A 20088-nucleotide genomic window follows, 5' to 3' on the forward strand; every position below is an offset into this window, starting at 1 on the left:
ATCACCACAGAATTTTGATTAAATTCACATATTGCATTTAATCCCAAAGTTTGAGTTCTTTAATTGTTTTTCTTAAAACCATAACATCATGATTTTTCTTTTTTGGGTTAAAAGATGAAACAAACTTCCCAAGATTTAGAGACACACTTTCGTCTGCATGCAATATGCAAACTCCACACGGTCGGGGAACCTCAGAACTGTGAGGCAAACGCTCTAACCAGTCGGTCACCGTGCCGCCCAGGTATACCCATTAATTTAAATTGTAACGCTACAATTTTTGAAAATCCCTAAACTAAATTTAAGAGGAAAGTTTCAGCAAAACTTTGCCCCCTTTCCAACCATACTAGTAAGCTACATGTATTTTTCATCATAATCAAACCTAAACTAATTATTCACCATTTGATTTAATGCACCCTTTTCCGGAAATGACTTTCTTCAGGCTTCTGACTGGCCTTACATTTTGGAGTAATTACGCCACCTGCAGTTATGGTATTAGCTTCACAGACAGCAAAATGTGTATATTTTTTAAATACATTTTTATGTGTGATCATGAGCAGCTTCAGTTGAGGACATTTGAAAAGGAGAATTCATGTCGATGATTCTCTAGTCATCCATCTGTCTCGCAAAGAACAGAAGTGAGCATGTCACACCGTTCTGTTTGCTGTGGACACCTGTTTAGGGCTGATTATCAGCCATACTTGTTCTTGACCTTTGATGGCCACTCAACCCTATTTCTGCCTTGTTGTCTGTTATCAACTAATTGTCTAGTTTCATTTTGCAGGAGAAGACTTCCTCACAGAATAAATACATGAGAAAGTGGATGAATGGATTCATGTTATACACATATCCTGTTTATAGCTGGATAGTATTTACAGAGAAATGTTTAAATCCATGACAGTGTTTATACTCCTTTATATTGTTATCCGTGTTCAATGTTTATCTGCACATTCCTACATTTCAGTCTTCAATCATGCATTATTTATTTTTTTTTTTGTTCTTTTACACATGATGCACATGTACCATTTTCTATTATATACTTACAGTGATTATCGAGTGTTTAAGATTGAGTAAATTACAACGCATTTCTGGATGATTGTTGTTACACCATTTTTGTTTATCAGAACAAATAAATGCTCTTTTACTAGATGGGCACACATAAACAAACAACCATTCGCACACACATTCACACCTACGGGCAATTTAGAGTCGTCAATTAACCTACCATGCATGTTTTTTGGGATGTGGGAGGAAACCGGGGTGCTTGGAGAAAACCCACGCAGGCACGGAAGAACATGTAAATTCCACACAGGTGGGGCCGGGATTTGAACCCCGGTCCTCAGAACTGTGAGGCAGACGCTCTCACCAGTCAGTCGCCGAGCCACCCTGTGTACCCATAAGTTGCCTTTCATAACAACAGAATAATATTTGTCTAAACCAATATTTGTGAGCATCATTATTTCAGTACGTGGTGCGTTGAGATACGAGTGACCGGATTTACGGGTGTTCGAGATACAAGGTGTCGTTTGTTCGATTATTTTATTTTTTTTCCTGTCCTCGCCTGTGAGCTTTCGTCAAGAGAAAATGGTTCCTGAAACGAGGAGGTGGGAGGCAAGAGCTCAGCATGAGAGTTTACAAACGGAGAAGGAGTGCCCTCCACTGGTCGCACCGACCAACACAGATTAGACAACACATTTATATCAAACAAAAGAAGGCTTTTGAGTCCATTTTCAAAAGCATTTTAAATTCATTTTATTATTTCATAGCTAATTTACAACAAGCGCTTCACTGAACTGGAACATTTTAATTTGCTTGATATTCTCATTGTTAAATATAGTTTTCTGCATCAGTCAACTTTGATATAATCTGTCTTCTGTAAAAATTAATATACTTTCTTTTAATAAGGAATATCACACTTGAGAGAGATATTAAGAAATACACAGAACCCTCAAATAAACAAACTGAAAACATTCTATTCATGGATGTGACTGGATGCTTACATATTTGTGTGTTTGTGCGTGTGTATGCAGATGTTTCTATGTTGGAGCAGTTAAACTGGGCTGTAGTTTTGTTGGATTCAGTACTCTGCATCAATTCTGCAGTGTCCACAGCTAAATCTAAAGCCAGACGGCATCATATTTACAGCAAGACCGCATAAACTCTCTCAATGTGGAAAACAATATAAAAATATACAGACAATTCAAAATAAATAAACAAAACATAAATTGATACTTGTGATTAACAAGATTCAGCTGTTCCGTATGAGTTGAAGGAAGTCAGTGAGCAAAAAATCAACAATAAATATGACTGATCAATACTTTACCTTCACTCTTAGAATTCAGTAAAATGAAAAAGAACTTAACACAAACACATGCTCATAAAACCTTGAAATCCTTTTGTTTTTTAGCCTTTTTACCTGTAGCATAAAATGCTGTCAGTGCAATAAATAATTAGAAATCTGGACACACATACTGTAACCTTCTTCATTGCATAACATCATAGCCATATTGCACTACATCATGTGCACGTCTTACACTCTCTCTGGCACATGTACGCACACCACCCATTTATTTATACATTAGAACTAATTGTGGGTGTTATAAAGGAGAGATATGCTCATATAGTTATTTATAGTTCATATTTTATGCACAGGGTGCATCTCGTCCACGTACTGCACGCACTCAGACATACAGTATCTGCATTGTATAAATGTTTCCATAGGTGTCCGAAATATGACTGACACGTCAAATATACTTGTGAGATCATCTTTACGTCAACATTTCTGTGTAGCTTTTTGCTGAGTGTGGGTAAAATCCACAAACCAAACCTCAAATTTAAATAAAATAACCATTTGTAATGTTTGGAGATTTTTTTTTTCTTTTTACAGACTATAGTCCTGTTAGAAATTGTCATAAAAAAGATATATGTGTATATATTTATATTTTTATATATATATATAGACCGTTTATTTGTGACTTACTTTTATGTGTATGGTCACAAGAGGGAGAAAGCAGAGTAGGACTGGAAGCATGAGAGTAAAAGAAGACCTGTACCTCCCACACACGCACACACATGCGCACACACAAACACCATGACACCATGGCTTTTAGTACAGCCACTGGAAAACAGTGTGAATGTCTGTGGCTGAGGGATTGGTTCGGAAGAGTGATAGGTGCGTCGGCCGTGGTGTGTTCAAGCTCTGCTGTTTGTGCCCAGAGAGTGATAACATTCATCCAGGTTTGTGACCAGACAAAGGTCAGAACAGACAGCCCTCCACCCCTCTCACAGAGGGGTGTGATAGGTTACAGCTGAGGTTACAATTATACATGTTTTTGGTGCACGCGTGTGGACATGCGTGAGCGTGTGTGTATAAGACGCTAAAATGTATGTCAGTTTATACTCTGCTCACAAGTGGCCGTGTCTCTGATCTTCTCCATCACGAGACTTGCTTTAAAACACACCCACACTCCACTTAACTTTAAAAAAAATGATTTTTCCTTCATAGCTTTCATTGTTTTGAGTCCTTTCCTTTCATTGTCTTTGAGGATACATGCACAATGCATATTCATTTTTTCTCATTATAATCATTTTTACTGCCTTGAAATAATAGTGCCTTGCAATATTTGACAGGTGATCAGTCTTGGTCACTGAAGTTGGATTTTCATAGTTCACGCTCAAAATCAAAGAAAAAAATAACTGATTAGCCCGTAAACGACTTCTGGTCTTGAGGGTCACAGCAGGATCAACCCCCTACTCTTTTCCTGTCCTGAAAAAAAGCAGAGTTGACTGGTGGGCAGATAGCCAGCAGATGGTATACAAAAACTGGGGTAACCAGTCAATGTCTGAGGGCACCTTCAGGTGTAGGCTTCAAACCACCTTGGGGTCCATCCCTGCCACCCTGTACTACCTTTTAATCTGCTCAAAACTGATGTCTTCTTTACCTCCAGACTGTTTCAAGACAGATGAGATATGCGTCAATTCACACTTGACACCAAAATGTATCTGGAATATGCCAAAACTAATCACATTGATTAGATTCCTGTCTATGTGAGGAAATTGAAGCTATGATAGATACTAAGGAACCAAATCTGAGGTGGTCTGACACCATGAACCAACTCTCTCAAAGACATCTGTGTCCCCAATTTTGGGTGAAATGGCTTTTTAATGCCAAGTGTGAACGTGGCCTCAGAACTGCAGCCTTGCCTCGAGAAAGTGGAATACTAATTAAGTCTGTTTCAGTCTAATTACACATCAGTGTCTTTTTCTAGTATCATTCTCACTGTGTCACTTCCTGTGTGTTTTTTATCTCTCTTCTTCAGTGAAGCACTAACTTTTCTGGAGGACGTCCCAGGAGGCGAGGCTGGCTTGGCGGTGAAGGGTGGTGCGAGTCGGTAGATGATATGCAGGAGGGGGGGAGGGCATCACAGCCTCTCTCGGGTGGGAATCCATATGTAAGGCCCTGATTGCTCCTCGATCACTGTCTTTACTTTGTGATAGACCTCTTCAAAGCTATCCCCTTCCACGACAGCTGCAGCAAAAAGAAAGAGATGGGGAAACAAAAATATGTTCAAGACTTGCAACCAAGTGCAGGCAGTATTGAATTCTTGAAGGTGCGTGGCCTCATTTAAATTCCACCAACTGCTGGTATTTGCCCTGAAAATGCCTCTTAAATATTAAAACATGCTGAGCCTCTCAAAAGTGTTGCAACCAAAATGCAAATGTGACATTCATTGTTGAAAAAGGTGTGTTTTCAAATTTGTTGGTAGAGTTTAAAAAAGCACATATCATGGCCATCTGGAGTGATCAAATACGCTTGTGCAAAGAAGTTTACTAAAATCTGTATTGAAAATCTCTCTAGCATTAAATGGAGCAATTTTATGACGAAAAGTGCAGTGGGGTGCAAATGCAGATGCTTTAGCTCACGTTTCCCATCCAAATTCACTGTTAAGCATGATAGTCATGCACAGATATAAAACTTTGCACCTTCCTTTTCATTCTGACAAGTGTACACATCATCTACCAAGACGTTTCTACGAGCATGGGTATGTTCTGAGAAAATTCCTTTCTCCAGTTTTGACATATTGTTTGTGTAACTGCCACCCCTTTGGTCCATTATTTAGATTAGAAGTTGTTTGTTTCTGTCGGAAGCTGTGCTGATTTGGGAACGCTTACGTGACGCACATTTCGTGTTGTCATTCAGAGGGTTCACCTCAACTCATGAATGAACACGCGCGCATGTACACCCATTGATGGGAGTCATATGTTTAATTACCACCCTTGGTCAGCAGAGGTAGGTTATGTATTTGTTTGTTGTTTAGCTAATCTTGAAGAATGTATTTCCAAGAATGTCCCCAATTTTTCAAATGATTAGGTTTTCCAAAAATCCACAACTTTTCTAATGGACGCAGTTATTACTATAGTCCACCGTACCAGGATTTTATAACTACCGCTAATAATTGGCATATTTTATATATAACTACCGCTAATAATTGGCATATATATATATATATATATATATATATATAGTGTGCCGGTGCGGTGGACGATTTGTTAGCACATCTGCCTCACAGGTCTGAGGACCGGGGTTCAAATCCCGGCCCCGCCTGTGTGGAGTTTGCATGTTCTCCCCGTGCCTGTGTGGGTTTTCTCCGGGCACTCCGGTTTCCTCCCACATCCCAAGAACATGCATGGTAGGTTACTTGACAACTCTAAATTGCCCGTAGGCGGGAATGTGAGCGCGAATGGTTGTTTGTTTATAGGTCCCCGGATTGGCTGGCTACCAGTTCAGGGTGTACCCCGCCTCTCGCCCGAAGATGGATGGGATAGGCTCCAACACGCCCTTGTGAGGATCAAGCGGTATGGAAAATGGATGGGTGGATGGATATATATATATATATATATATATATAGTGTCTGACACCATGAACCAACTCTCTCAAAGACATCTGTGTGTGTGTTTTACACATTCGTAAAACTGTTTGTATTATATATATTCTTGTTAGCTAAGATTCAACTGTGCAACCACCTATTCCTATAGACTGCCAATATAAGATGGATCTTAGGAAGCAATACTTGATCACATCCTTACTGTCCATTCAACAGCTCACAGATAAAAGTTCTCCATACGTGTCCATTATTTATCGTAATATAAATTATTAAAGAATCAGGTCTCTGTACTTTCTTCCACTTCAAATGAAAAGCGCTACGTGGATGCATGATCGTCTTCCATTCTCCATTACTCAGGTTACCCATTTGCCAGAAATTGGACTGCTGAATGGTAAATCCGATTAAATATACTCCGATGTTTAAATATAATGACATTATTATACAGTATGATCTTATTAGAATTAATTCCATTGGATCCAGAACATAGTCTAGTAATGAACGAAAACTTACTTGCTTTTGGGGTACAAAGTCATAGGTTGTGATCGATTTCAGAGGTGACAAATGTTCAAGCCTTGCTGTATAAGTGTTCTGCTCTTACCGGAGAAACACTCGAGGAAGTCCTGTTCTAGTTTGAGGGCTCGGTCCATTCCTTTCCTGGCCTGCTCCTCTGTCAGGCGAGTGTTAATTTCTCTGTTCACACAAGAAAAATGATCTGTTACAGTACTTTATTTCAATGCAGATAAATAAATTAAGTAAAAAAAGGTTTTTGTGTACATACAGGACATTCTCCAGTGACTTAGGCCGGACAAAGATGGCAATAGGATGAAGCTGAGCAGCTTGTAGTCGTCGTACAGCATTGGCCGACACGTCCAGAATACAGTGTTTCCCTTGCTGCATGCACAAATAAGTGTATGTAGTGTAACTCACCCCTTTTTAACTGTAAATGAGTTGGTAAAATAAAATAAAAAATGTAAACTCAACCACTATTGGGTGGAGGCGGGTTGGGTTCAATCTGGCCCATGGAGAACACTTTAACTGCAATTTTTAAATAAAAGTAACTGTTGTTCCTAATTTTTCCAACTGGCGGTCGCACTGATGACCACTCAAACGACCACTAACCACATAAATGACATTCTGAAATTGGATGTTACTCAGGATTTGACACCAGATAATGATGCACTTGTGAAGGCTAAAGATGCCATGTTTGATATAAAGCCTCCTTCATTTAAAATGCTGCGACCATCTTTGCACTACAGTTCTGTGAAAATGAATACCTCCTGTAGAACTATTTTAAGACACAGAATACTGCAAAATATCAGTCAACATCTTCAGTTCAAAAGAGGTTGATTTGGTGGAACCCTTTAATGTTATTTTTTTCATGCACTGCCACAACTTGTATGCATTTTTATATATACATTTCTAAGTCAACTGCAACCTCTTTCCGAAAGGTTCCTACTTGAGTTTGTATGGTGTGATGAGTCAGTTGAGGTTGTCAAGATTTTCAGATGGATATGGAATGAATTTTTAAATATTTTGTTGTAATAAGTTGTTTAATAAAATATATACATTATATAAATCCATTGTGATTTGCAAGTTTCACGTGTAAATGAAAACACTGATTTAAATTGCACTAATTTTTGTCACGAAATTTTAGATTACTCATAGGAAGATGTGAAACAAGATAATAATGAATGTATGCTAATATTTTCCAAATACAGTTTTAATCATTCACACCACAACGATGGAAAAAATGGAGCCGTCATTATTTATAGATTATTATGCCACGGAAATACTGGTGTAGCCCGCTTGAGATCAAATTGGGGTGAACGTGAGACCTGAACTAAAAAGAGTTTGGCAACCCTATCTAGACCTTGTATTTCTGTATTTATTTTGTATTTCTTTTATTACTGGACTAATCTTGGTATTCATTATTTTTGGAGACTCTTTCAAAATCAAGTTTTTGGATCATCATCATCATTATTATTGCTTCCAACGCACCTGTTCAGCCACCTCACGGACACTCTGGACGCTGGTGCCGTACAGGTGACTGTTGTACTGGCCCGCTTCGATGAAGCGATGGCTCTGGATGTCTTTCTCCATCTGTTCCCTTGATGACACAAAGTGGTAGTCCCGCCCATCCACTTCATACTCCCGTTTGGGTCGTGTGGTGTCTGTTAACAGAGCAAAAACATAAAAACATTAAACGTGTCGCATACTGTATATCCTGGAACCTTTTTCAGTCTCAAAATGACAGCAAATACATCTACTGAAGGAAAGCTTTATGCAGATATAGCCCGAAAATGGCTGCATGTGGCAATGTAGTTCTGTGTGCAATTACTTACGTGGGACACACGAGCCGAACTTATCAGGGAACTCAGACAATAGGTCATCATTTATCCTGTCCTTCACAGGACCCAGAATGATGATGGGCCTCGCATAGTGAACTAATGAAGAGAGAAGAGTGCATGGACATTCAGCATTCAGATGAAATGACAATAAAAATCCACTTTTATTGCCTAAAGTAATGGACTTTACTATTACTTTACGGCCTTACCTTCCACTTGGGTGACGGTCTCATAACTGTGCGACGTTTTATCTCTCCCTGGTGACAGATCATGGAAGCAATCAGACATATTTCTTTTCGCCATCATCATATGACATTCAGGTTTGTGCTGGCATGTGTGAGCTCGTTTGTGTTGAAGTGTGTGATGGATGTTAAACAATTAGATTCCTTTATTAATAAACATAGAAACTACAGAGAAGGTAAATATGATTCTGCAAGTAATGTTCTCACAAAGATTAAGTAGCAAATTGTCCTTTGTGTAAGCACTATATTATGTTTACAGCAGACTATATTATCTTTAGCTAGAAATACTTATACTGTGTGTCTCAGCAATGTTGAAAGTCCCAAATCATGTTCATGTGTTTCTAGTTTATAGAAAAGGAAACTTGCTAATTACCTTGCGTTCCCAAGGTGTCCCGACCGTGATCCTCCAGGGACAACAGTAAAGATTTACACACTAGAAGCCAGTTCAAATGAGCCAGTCTCAATTAAAGAGCTCTCATGAACCTACCCTCTCTTTGGTGTTGACACGCGACCACTCTTTTCTTTCCACCCTGCGGAGGGAAGCATATAAAAAGTAAATAAAAGCAGCAATTGGGAAGAGGTGGTAGTGGTCGTGTGATTAACACATTATGAATGACAAATCATCTTGGCTACAAATTATGAAGAAACAAATGCTCTGTTTCATTTCTTATAAGCGGCCCTCTAGCATTGGTCAAATGTCAACGGGAACTAAACAAGTGCTTGCATTTTGTGTTATCACTGTCCGGCCAAGTGTGTCTCTGACCTGTGTTTGCTGGGAATGAAGCCAACCTCCTCAGCCTCATTCTGGGGGCTGACCTTACGTGCCTGCCACCATTCCTCATCCCCGCAGTCCAAGATATGGAGCACGTCCCCAAACCTAAAGCCAAGCGCCTGACTGAGGAAGCCACAGTCTGCCGTTTTGTCATAGTCAAACAGAGCCCTGTAAAATACAAGAGTTTAAATTAATCCCCAAATCTATATTTTGAATCACAAAACTTTGGGGAGAGGTGAGCTGACGCGGGATCTTGACAATTTTAGTGGGATCTTGACAATTTCATTACATACAGTTAGAAATTGTTAGAAATGTTGTGCCTCAGCTATGCTACCAGTGATAATACACTATAATAAAATGAAAAATCCAAACAAACAAACAAAAAAAATAAATAAAATAAAAACTTTGTAAAGACCTCCAAGAAATTTCCTCATCGGACTTGAAAAAATTCAACAATATGATTTTTTCTTGTGGATTCTCACCAAAAAAAAGATAAAACAGGATGTTTCACAACAACCAAACAAAGCATGTGTTGCGCCAAACAAGGCGAAGATGGCAGCCCGTTTCAGAATGCAAAGGCGACTAATCGGTCTTTTGTTTGAAGAGGGATAAAGTTGTCGCTTCAAAAAGGCCCAGCAGAGGATGTACTTCCTGCAGCTTCTGAGAAAGCACGGCCTGCCACGGGAGCTGCTGAGGCAGTTCTACACAGCGGACATCGAATCAGTCCTGTGTTCTTCCATCACAGTCTGGTTTGGTGCTGTTACAAAAAAGGACAAACTCCGACTGCAACGGACAATCAAAACTGCTGAAAGGACTGTCAGTACCCCCCTACCCACCCTTGAGGACTTGCACGCTGCCAGAACTCAGACAAGAGCGTGCAAAATCCTCTCGGACCCTCCACATCCCGATCACCAGCTCTTCCAGCTCCTTCCCTCAGGTAGGCGCTACCGATCAATGCAAACTAGAACTAGCAGACATTCCAACAGCTTCTTCACTCTTGCGATCAACTTCTTAAACACCTAACCTACAATTCTATTGCAACATGCTGGCAAATTGTTTGACTTTAGTTCGTTGTCACATTTCTGTCCGGCCAATTATACATTACTCGTGCACTCTCTGTGGTAGTCTCGCCACGCTGCACTATTTGCATATCTGTTGTTGACCAATACTGGCCACTCATGCCAGAGTAGCATCTGCTCCATTTGCACACTGACTGAGCAGTATCTGCAACATTTGCACAATCAACATTGTCCCAGATTATCGCGCGACTCGTCACTTTAAACTGCATACACTCCTTGAAGTCTCGGCGCCCTTTGCACAATGGTCATTGCACCGGACTATTGCAATATTAGTCATTCGAACTGCTCTAAGTGCTCACACTGAAGCAAGAAGAACTTAGCCTGCAAGCTAACATTACCTCGGCGGCTAACCTGACATTTAAAAAAACAAATTTTTTATAGCAGCGACTATGTTAGCGGCAACGTCACATCAAAATAAGACGTTACGAATAAAAGTAAGATGCATGACTTCTAATATGTAACAAGAAAATCGAAGATCCAAATGTTTCATGTTGAGCAATGTTGTGCCATAATGGATACTTGCGGATTTTGACAACCCATGTTACGTCACCTGTCATGGAACGACTGAGAAGTCAGCAGACCAATGACGCACAATGTTGTTAAGGTATGAACTATTTCTTTTATCCTCTTTACTAAGTCCGTTTTGATGCTGCAAAGCTCGAGCAAATACCCAAGCTTACATTTTTGTGTTGCTATGATGGTTTGCGACGGTATTGTTCTCAGTGCTGTGCTGTAATGAATATGCTGTATTTCGGTACATATTAAACCTTTTATGAGCCACTCATCGTAATAACTTGAAATTAAAATTTTTAACAGAAGACACCAAGCCCTGTTTCGTAAAAGACAAGCATGCCCCATTTCAACACATTTTAGCCTTTAATTACAATCCCATCTTGAGTTTTTTAGTTCTTATGATAATGACTAGCAGTCCACTGGTAAAATGGTTCTTCCCAGAGGCAATCAAATGATCAGAATCAACATATGATTATACTGCCCACGCACTATAGTAAATCTAAAAAGAAAATTACATAATCCACCAGAATTCAATAGACGTCCAAACTCTAAAGGACATCTGTTTAAGCTTTTTCCTTGTAATTTGAGATCAGGCTTGGTTTTGAGACTGGGTTGTAAAATGCTTTAGGAAGGATGAGGTGTCTCAATCTTGTCTTTGACTCAGATTTTGTTAAGTGTGGATTTATTCTCAAAACTGCAACTATGTGGTCAGCAGTGCTTCATACACGCATTGAATGAATTCGTTGTGTTTGATGACTGCGGTTGGACCTAACCAAGATAAAAATATTGAGACATGACTCGACAGATACTTTTTTTGTGGTCCATTTACACTTCTCTACAATTTGCCCCTATTGTCAGTCCCTGCCACCTCACCACCAGCGTAGAAGGTTTATAGTTGAGGATGCATTGGAATGAGACATCCACACCTAACACTAATTTAGTGGTTAAACAAACTTAAACCTGTATCGTCTTGAATTGGTCTCAACACCTCAAAGCCTACAACTGGACTTGGCCTCTTGTCCACAATACTAGTGCCTTGTTTTTAACTCTACCAGCACTGCCGTACCTGATGTAGAAGCCCCTCTTTGGGTTGCTTCTTAGCGTTGTCGTACCAGAGCCCATGCTGCTGTTCATCAACTGCTCCCTCAAGTCGTGGATCTTTGCCTCGAAACGACTGTACTCTGATAGAGGAAAATCATATATCTTATTTGAGATCCATAAATGAAACATTTCGTTGTACACGTACTAGGTTTTGGGCTTTACCGTCTGGTCTATACTGAGCAATGATGGTCACCGTTTGACCAGCGTTCTTCAAAGCTGCAGCTGCCTGCTCGTGTGTGGCCATTCGCAGGTCCACACCGTTCACCTGACACACATAACACATATGGATGTTCATAACCATACAATCAAAAGGCCCCTTACAGAATATGTATTTGTCCGTGAACTGGTTAACACGTCTTTACACTGAGGATCTGATCGCCCTTGTGCAGCTCTCCACTGAGGTCAGCTGGCCCTCCTGCTAGGATGAAAGAGATAAAAATCCCCTCTCCATCTTCTCCTCCAACGATGTTGAATCCCAGACCCGTGGAGCCTCGGTGAATCAGAACCCTACGAGGTTCTCTGGAAAAGATAGAGGAAAATGAACAGGAATGCTAAAAACCTGCTAACGTCACCCAAGTGCCATTGCTCACCTGGGAATGTCATCGTCTCCCATCAGGCCATGCAGAACAGGTGAAAAGCGACTCGGTGAGGTGGGAGTGAGGGCTTGTGGATAATCTGATCCAAGATAGTTGGGGTGGCTCAGTTCAGTATCCATATGGGAATATGCTGGGAATTAGACATTGTAAGGGTTTTATATGTCATAATAAGAGGGTATTTTGTCAAAGAAGTAATCTATAACTCATTTATATATACTCATAATAGAAAGTAAGTATCCATCGATATTGAAAACAGTATCGGTATGTGCAAATACTGTATGTCTGTACTTGTACTCGTAAAAATGCTACAATACTACAACACCAACCTGACAGATGTCCAGTAGCCCTGCCAAGTCATGTGGAGACACTTTATAAAGTAAACATGGATGACAACACTTTTAGCCAACTGCAAATTATGCTCTGCGTGGGCGGCGACAGAGCGGCCACCCTACAAGTTGCACTGGCCCCCTAGCCGCTGAGTATACTTGGTTGATCTGCCAGTTGCATATCTATATAATCTAAAAGATTAAACCATTCAAGTATAAGTACACAAAGGACCTGTATAGTCAAATTGTTAATGGCTCATTAAAGCAATGGCTTCTTTGATCACTCGGCCATTACTTGGATAAGTGTGGCAATTTTAGAACTAGTACATAACACTCTTCATGAAAAATAACCTCACTTTTTAAAAACAGTCCAAATAGAGAAGTACACGATGGTGTGATGCATAACTTCAGTTGTCCTGACAGTTTTAATTTAGAACTAAAATGGCTTGTGTTACAGGGTACATTTAAGCGAAATGTGCGCCAAGACTGTTTTAAAAACATGCAGTTGGATGTTAAAATGTCAGTAATTAAATTTTTTTGTTAAAATAAAACATATTTTTATCACAATTGCAAGACATAATGGCATTATCAAATATCAGTACTTGGTATTGGCGAGTGCTCAAATGTAAGTACTTTTATACTCTCCCTAATCCCTAATACAAAGCCTTGAACCTTTAAAACCTCGTCTTTGAATTCGCACACGGCGCCCACATTCATCTCCACTAATTTAGAAAGATGTTATGCCCCTGCTCCTCTATTTTTAACTGCTATTCTAAATTTGGTCCCTTCAGTGGGTGTAAAATCTTGGAAGCGTATTCACCAAAAGGCTTGGACATTTTAATATTAAACAGTTGTAGCTATCTCAGGACAATCATACAGACACACAGACTTCTATTTATTTAGACAACTTTTTAAGACTTACTGTTAGTGAGATCTGGAGGGTTATAGGAGTTGGTCAGAAACAGGTTGTTGGGCTTTGCCACCCTGAGGTACACCACCTCGGCTGTGTTCTTCAGTGCCCCCACAGCATCTTCATGCATGACATCTTCCAGACATACGTTGTTTACCTGATTGTTGACCATAAACAGGCAAATGCAATCAACACAAGAGATTATGTGAATGAGACAAGGCCTCTAAAAATATAATAATAAAGGCAATACATTGGCTCAATCCGATCATCCCAGAGAGAAGAGGGAACAATAACAAATACATTTTCATTGATAAAACAACATAACTACAAATGAATTGCCCAACTCAATAAACTCGAGTCAGACGTCACGTGTGGAGTTTGTTTCCCCTCCTAATAATTTAATAGAGTGACTGTGAAAGTATCTTCTGCTGCAATTGTGTCTACTCTCCAGCAGGTGGCAGTAACGTTATGACATTAATACCGTTCAACATCGAGCCCATTTCACTTCTTCATCTATTAACATACAGTAGTTATGAGCGTCCTGTCATTTCAGGCGGGGGAAATTACAGCTGTACTCTAGCTCCACTCTATGCATGATTCGATCATGTAAGTAGTATGAGCGTATATGTGCGAGTGTGTGGCTGTATGACATTTGGTAACATGGGTGATTCAAGGCAGGGGCACCATAAGGGTGACAAAAGTGAAGACGATTCAAGTATTTTGATTTTGTGGCATTGAGGTGGTGTGTCCCAAGTTCATAAATGAGTCACTGACCGCCAAGATCTTATCCCCTATCTGCAAACGTCCATCTTTATGTGCTGCTCCACCTTCTATGATTTTGGTGACATAGATGCTGTTATCTCCTGGTATGTGCTGGTTTCCCACTCCTCCAGCAATGCTAAAACCCAGTCCTTAGAAAAGGAGAGCCAACCAGAAGAATGGGTAAATACCTCAAAGATGTTCTAAACCCATCTGTAGTCCAGATTTTCATATACCTTTAGGCCCTTTGATAAGTTTCAGTTCAGTGATTTTCTCCGCCGCTGGTTTCCGACGGAGAACGTAGAGCCGGACGATAGCACCTGCTTCCTTCAGAGCCTCCACAGCCTGGCTGTGTGTCACCTCTCTCACGTCAACATCATTCACAAAGAGGATGCAGTCGTTCACACTACCAAAGGGAAGCGAGAAGGGAACAGTGATAGTGTGGTGAAGGAGGGAAATATAAGATGGAGTCAGGAGCAGTCAATCACAAATTAGTAGCAGTGATTGCAGTATCCAGGTAACGTCAAGCCTTTCTTACAACTCCATCCATCCATCCATCCACCCATCCAGGCAATGCGAAACTGGTTCTACTTCTCCCAATTTTCAAGATCCAAATAGAAAAAGGAGTGGTAGCTAAAAAGTTTAGCTAATGATGAGAGACATTATCAAGGGTCTGCCTATTTGCACTAGAGAGGCCATGTTTAAATTTTTTATTCATTGTCTATTTTAGAGCATTCACATTCCTTTCTCCAAGAGACTAAGTACTTCACTTATCGCAATTCCATTCGCATGTGCTTGAAATTGATTTCATGGCCATTTCAATTATATTTTTGCAAGACTACTTGCTGAGGGCTGTAGAAAGTTTGGGACATGGCTCTCAAGGGAAACCGTGGTTGTTACACGCTGCATTCCAGAAACCTGGGAAGTTTGAAAATTCTCATCATAGTCTTGGAAAAGTGCTTTGGAACACTTTTTATTATCCATCCATTATCTGAGCCGCTTATCCTCACAAGGGTCGCGGGAGCACTGGAGCCTATCCCAGCTATCATCGGGCAGGAGGCGAACTGGTTGCCAGCCAATTGCAGGGCACATATAAACAAACAACCATTCGGACTCATATATGGGCAATTTAGAGTCCTCAATTAACCTACCATGCATGTTTTGGGGATGTTGGAGGAAACCAGAGTGCCCAGAGAAAACCCACACAGGCACAGGGAGAACATGCAAACTCCACACAGGTGGGGCTGGGGATTGAACCCCGGTCCTCAGAACTGTGAGGCAGATGCTGTAACCAGTTGTCCACCGTGCCGCTTATTTTATTATATCAATGTTTTAATAGAGGCCTTTTGCGATGATAGCATATTGCTGATGAACTATTTAACTCAATTTGTACAAAGAAAATGATTTGACATCCAAACGCTAAAAGTCAGCTAACTCATATTTCTGTTATGCTGTGTCTTGGATGCATTTTTATGCCCCATATGAGTGTTTATTGTAACGCCCCATGTGTGTTACCTCAGGCGTCCATCCTGAGCCGCCGCTCCTCCAGGTATGATTTTCGTAATAAAGATGCTCGGGTCGTCGCCCACATGGGGATTGTCAGTTCCCCCTGCTATGCTGAAGCCCAGGCCCGAGTTCCCCTGCAGTAGCAATTACAAGTCAAAAAAAAAACTGTAAATAATTCATTAAATCAGTGGCATTTGAGTGAGCCTTTACGGAGTGAAGATGGTAAGGATCCTGTATCGATTGTGTTTTCATTACTTACGTTGCTGCGAGAGGGGTAGTAATAAACTTCTACATATGGACCAAACTTGGTTGTTCAAAAATCCCATTTACCAAATTGTCAACAACCCATGCAGAAATAAAGAAGGAATAAAGCTCTATCGACTTCAACCTTCTTTATGTCCACCAACAAGAATATATTTAATTGATTTAATGACTACCAAAGACTAACTGTAGTTCTACTGTTTTTGTCATTTCAATCCTGTATTTTATAATGCACTGTAATACTCAAAGAGAAGTTACAGCACAAGGACATGACTAGATTTTAGTTTAACCAACTAAAATGAATCGTGCAAAACAATAAAAGTAGTCATGCAGATTCAGCTTGACTAGACAATGAATTTGTTATTAGGTATGAATACAGCCAAAGGATTTCATTGGGACACTTACTCTCTCTAGTGTGATTTCCTCATACTCAATTTCCCCTTCTGTTCCATTCACCTGCCAGAATAAGCATATGTTAATTGACTTTCAAGAGAGAATAAAATCCAAAAGAATTGCTAAAATCAGTAATATTAATTTTAAAAAAAAACAGTTTAAATTTTGGTCATCCATGACATGGCTGGGCAGTTCTGCTGGCTATATTTTTCCATTTTTTAAAAGCATTATGATTGGACCCGAAACCCGATTGATGAACAGCCACATTGTTGTTTTTGGTCCAATTTACCTTCTGGCTGAATAACATAACAACTCATCAGTATTACCTTGGCAATTAAGGGTGTCCCTGTGGGAAATCGAATTTAATGAATTGATGTCTGGTCTAGAAAACAACTTTTTTTTTAAGTGTTGTTGTAGGACAAAAATAACTGGGTGTGGAGCGCCTTTCTCAGAAGCCTCATTTTGCAAATCCTAAAAATGCTGTTTCTGTATTTCATTGCGTCCGTCCTGGACTGGATGCCTGTGTCAGAAATGTACAGACAGCCATTCACGCCTCACACTCACATCCCATCACATCACATTCTGCCAAATTAACCCATGTTAAGTTAAATTTAGTTAAATGATGGCAACCATCAGTCAGGACACATGCAAAGGAATTTCTAGTGAAGTTTGCCATTTTGTCAAGTCTAGTGTTAGAGATTAGACATAGTCCTTACATATGGCGATCCATCGAGTGTGTCCGTGTTCACCACCACAGGTGGACTATTTCCCTAAAGGAAGAGCGAGAGATCGAGAGAGAGACAGAGAGAGAGAGAGAGAGAGAGAGAGAGAGAGAGAGAGAGAGAGAGGATATGTAGATTATATAACAAAATAATGTCAGAACCTCAAAAAAATGGCAGCTCTCATTAGAATATCTGTGAAACCTTCCGTCATAGCAAAGATGAACGGCAATTTTAGCTCTGAGGACTGCTTTCCCCACTTTGGTATGGTTGTTGTGTTGCTAAAGGATAATGAGTAATATCTCGCGCCGGTTGCTATTATGTTTTCATGACGGTCACAGAAATAATTCATGCTATCCGCTATTGCCTTGACTCTAAGCCAATGCCTTAGATTGCTCCAGCTATTTTAAATGACTGTACAGCATGTATTATTAATGCTGTAAGTGGCCATTCACTTTCTACCAACAGCATGTGGGATGTAACTTACTTGGTGTAATTGTCCATTATGGTTAACAGACTGAACATGTTGACAGGTTAGAGCCAAAGAGCATGCATGCATGTTCACCTTCCTTATATTCCTTATGGCACACCTTTTCCCAGGATACACACCCCTGCTCGAGGTGTGATATGTTGAGGATATACTGTAAACCTGCTATTATGAACACTACATCCTGCCATGTATGTACAAACTGCATTCTGTTGTCATTTAGCAGACTGATTAGTATGTGAAAGATGCCATGCATTTAAAGTAATTAGAGAGCAGTGGCATCGACTCTGCTTTCTGACCTTCACTGACCTGACAGCTCTTAGAGATCCATCCATCCATCCATCCATTTTCTGAGCCGCTTCTCCTCACTAGGGTCGCGGGCGTGCTGGAGCCTATCCCAGCTATCATCGGGCAGGAGGCGGGGTACAACCTGAACTGGTTGCCAGCCAATCGCAGGGCACATACAAACAAACAACCATTCGCACTCACATTCACACCTACGGGCAATTTAGAGTCTCCAATTCATGCGTGTTTTTGGGATGTGGGAGGAAAGCGCAGTTCCCGGAGAAAACCCACGCAGGCACGGAGAGAACATGCAAACTCCACACAGGCGGGGCCGGGGATTGAACCCCGCTCCTCAGAACTGTGAGGCTGACGCTCTAACCAGTCGTCCACCGTGCCGCCCTCTTAGACATACTACAGTAATTAATACAAACTTAAAACATTAACCACAGAAAACATAGCTGCAGGTCACAAGATAAGCAGTCCCTGAACATTAAATTCCTCTGTTTCTCTGTATAACAATGTATTTATTTCCTCCTGTCCCATAGAATTGAATTACCGTGGACTACTTAAAAAAGAAAACACTTGCTGTTTAGCATACATTAAGAAGGAGACTATTGATCCCACAGTGAGGACATGCACTTAATAAGTCAATGCATTTAGTTAGTGTTGGGCCCAATTATCCATTATTATTGTACAGTCGTTCCTTGCTATATCGCAGTTCACTTATTGCGGGCTCAGTGTATCGCAGATTTCTTTTTTATTGTACAGTACAGTACACTAAAGTGCAGCTACACAACTGCATTTCTCAGGTAAATTAACATCTTTAGCTAACTGAATATAGCCAACCACTGCTAATTAGAATAAACTGTAATCCATAACTGGTGTTATAAATTAATTTAGGATCAAAACAGCCACTGGTGCTCTTTCAATCACTTTATCAAACAAATGGTAACAAAATACAGTGAACACAAGCACATTCTCAGCACACTTGCCCGTATTGTTAGTTGACACTGTCATTGAACACCACATTGGCTAATGCTATAGCCAGGAAATAGTGGCCAACAATCCGTTCTTATACATCCACTTCCACGTCACTCAACTGAGTTAACCAGCCTTTTAAAGGCTTAAAAGGAAAATATTTACACACATTTACAGTCGACAGTACTATGGTGAAGAATGTGGAGTGACCCCAAGACAAATATAATACTGGCACCTCACATGCATATACTGTATTGTTTATTGGTGATGAAGCGTATGCATGAAACTTAAAATAAAATTATATTAAAATATATAAATAATACCATAAATAATTAGTTGCTACTTCACAGATTTGGTATATTGCGGAGGTGGTCTGGAATGTAACCCCCGTGATAAATGAGGGATTACTGTATAATACCTCTGAGATGTACTGACAAGAGATTTACAGTATCAATGTATTGATCTAACACAGCTCTGCACAGAAAGGACTGCACTACAGTAATTAAGTAAGTAAGTACTGCATTTTGAGGCATGACATTTTTTTTCTTTTGGAAAAAAAACTGCATGGTGCTGTGTTTATTAAAATACTGTACATACAGTGAATTCTGGTTGAACTGTCCTTACAAACACATCAAAATGCATTTTAGTTTCTAAGCAGGCCCTTTCAGCCTGTCCTCACAGACATTCAGTTTGATTTTGTGAATGCTTTGCTTGTTCCCTGCACCATTGATTGATGATCATGATGCTAGAAAATATTAAAGTTAGAGTGCTTAACTATTTGAAGAATGAGCACCCTGGCCAAGTGCAAGTTCTAATTAGGGTTATTTTTCACAGCTACAGTATGTATTTGCAGCATTTACATGTCAGACAGAAACTGTAAAAAGCCAATGAAACACAATCTAAATTCATTACCTTGAGGATTGCTGTTATCCTC

At 40.1% G+C, this 20088-nt stretch overlaps 1 protein-coding gene across 1 annotated transcript in view; it reads right to left on the reverse strand.

Annotated features, from left to right (window-relative positions):
- Positions 1 to 1724: 1724 nt before the first annotated feature.
- Positions 1725 to 20088, reverse strand: part of LOC133467351 (disks large homolog 4-like) — a 50920-nt gene continuing 32556 nt past the window's right edge. Inside the window, exons 4-22 of the mRNA XM_061752119.1 lie at positions 17402 to 17455; positions 16698 to 16748; positions 16041 to 16165; positions 14762 to 14931; positions 14541 to 14677; positions 13779 to 13923; positions 12525 to 12660; positions 12297 to 12453; positions 12097 to 12199; positions 11900 to 12014; positions 9233 to 9409; positions 8957 to 8999; positions 8843 to 8873; positions 8437 to 8484; positions 8225 to 8326; positions 7881 to 8053; positions 6661 to 6773; positions 6481 to 6572; positions 1725 to 4525 (exon numbers count right to left, since the gene is read on the reverse strand). Coding sequence (XP_061608103.1) covers positions 4419 to 4525; positions 6481 to 6572; positions 6661 to 6773; positions 7881 to 8053; positions 8225 to 8326; positions 8437 to 8484; positions 8843 to 8873; positions 8957 to 8999; positions 9233 to 9409; positions 11900 to 12014; positions 12097 to 12199; positions 12297 to 12453; positions 12525 to 12660; positions 13779 to 13923; positions 14541 to 14677; positions 14762 to 14931; positions 16041 to 16165; positions 16698 to 16748; positions 17402 to 17455 — 2079 coding nt within the window. The 3' untranslated portion in view covers positions 1725 to 4418. The remainder of the gene's footprint in view (positions 4526 to 6480; positions 6573 to 6660; positions 6774 to 7880; positions 8054 to 8224; positions 8327 to 8436; positions 8485 to 8842; positions 8874 to 8956; positions 9000 to 9232; positions 9410 to 11899; positions 12015 to 12096; positions 12200 to 12296; positions 12454 to 12524; positions 12661 to 13778; positions 13924 to 14540; positions 14678 to 14761; positions 14932 to 16040; positions 16166 to 16697; positions 16749 to 17401; positions 17456 to 20088) is intronic.

The sequence above is a fragment of the Phyllopteryx taeniolatus genome, chromosome 17 (assembly GCF_024500385.1).
Source record: "Phyllopteryx taeniolatus isolate TA_2022b chromosome 17, UOR_Ptae_1.2, whole genome shotgun sequence".
NCBI lineage: Eukaryota > Metazoa > Chordata > Actinopteri > Syngnathiformes > Syngnathidae > Phyllopteryx > Phyllopteryx taeniolatus.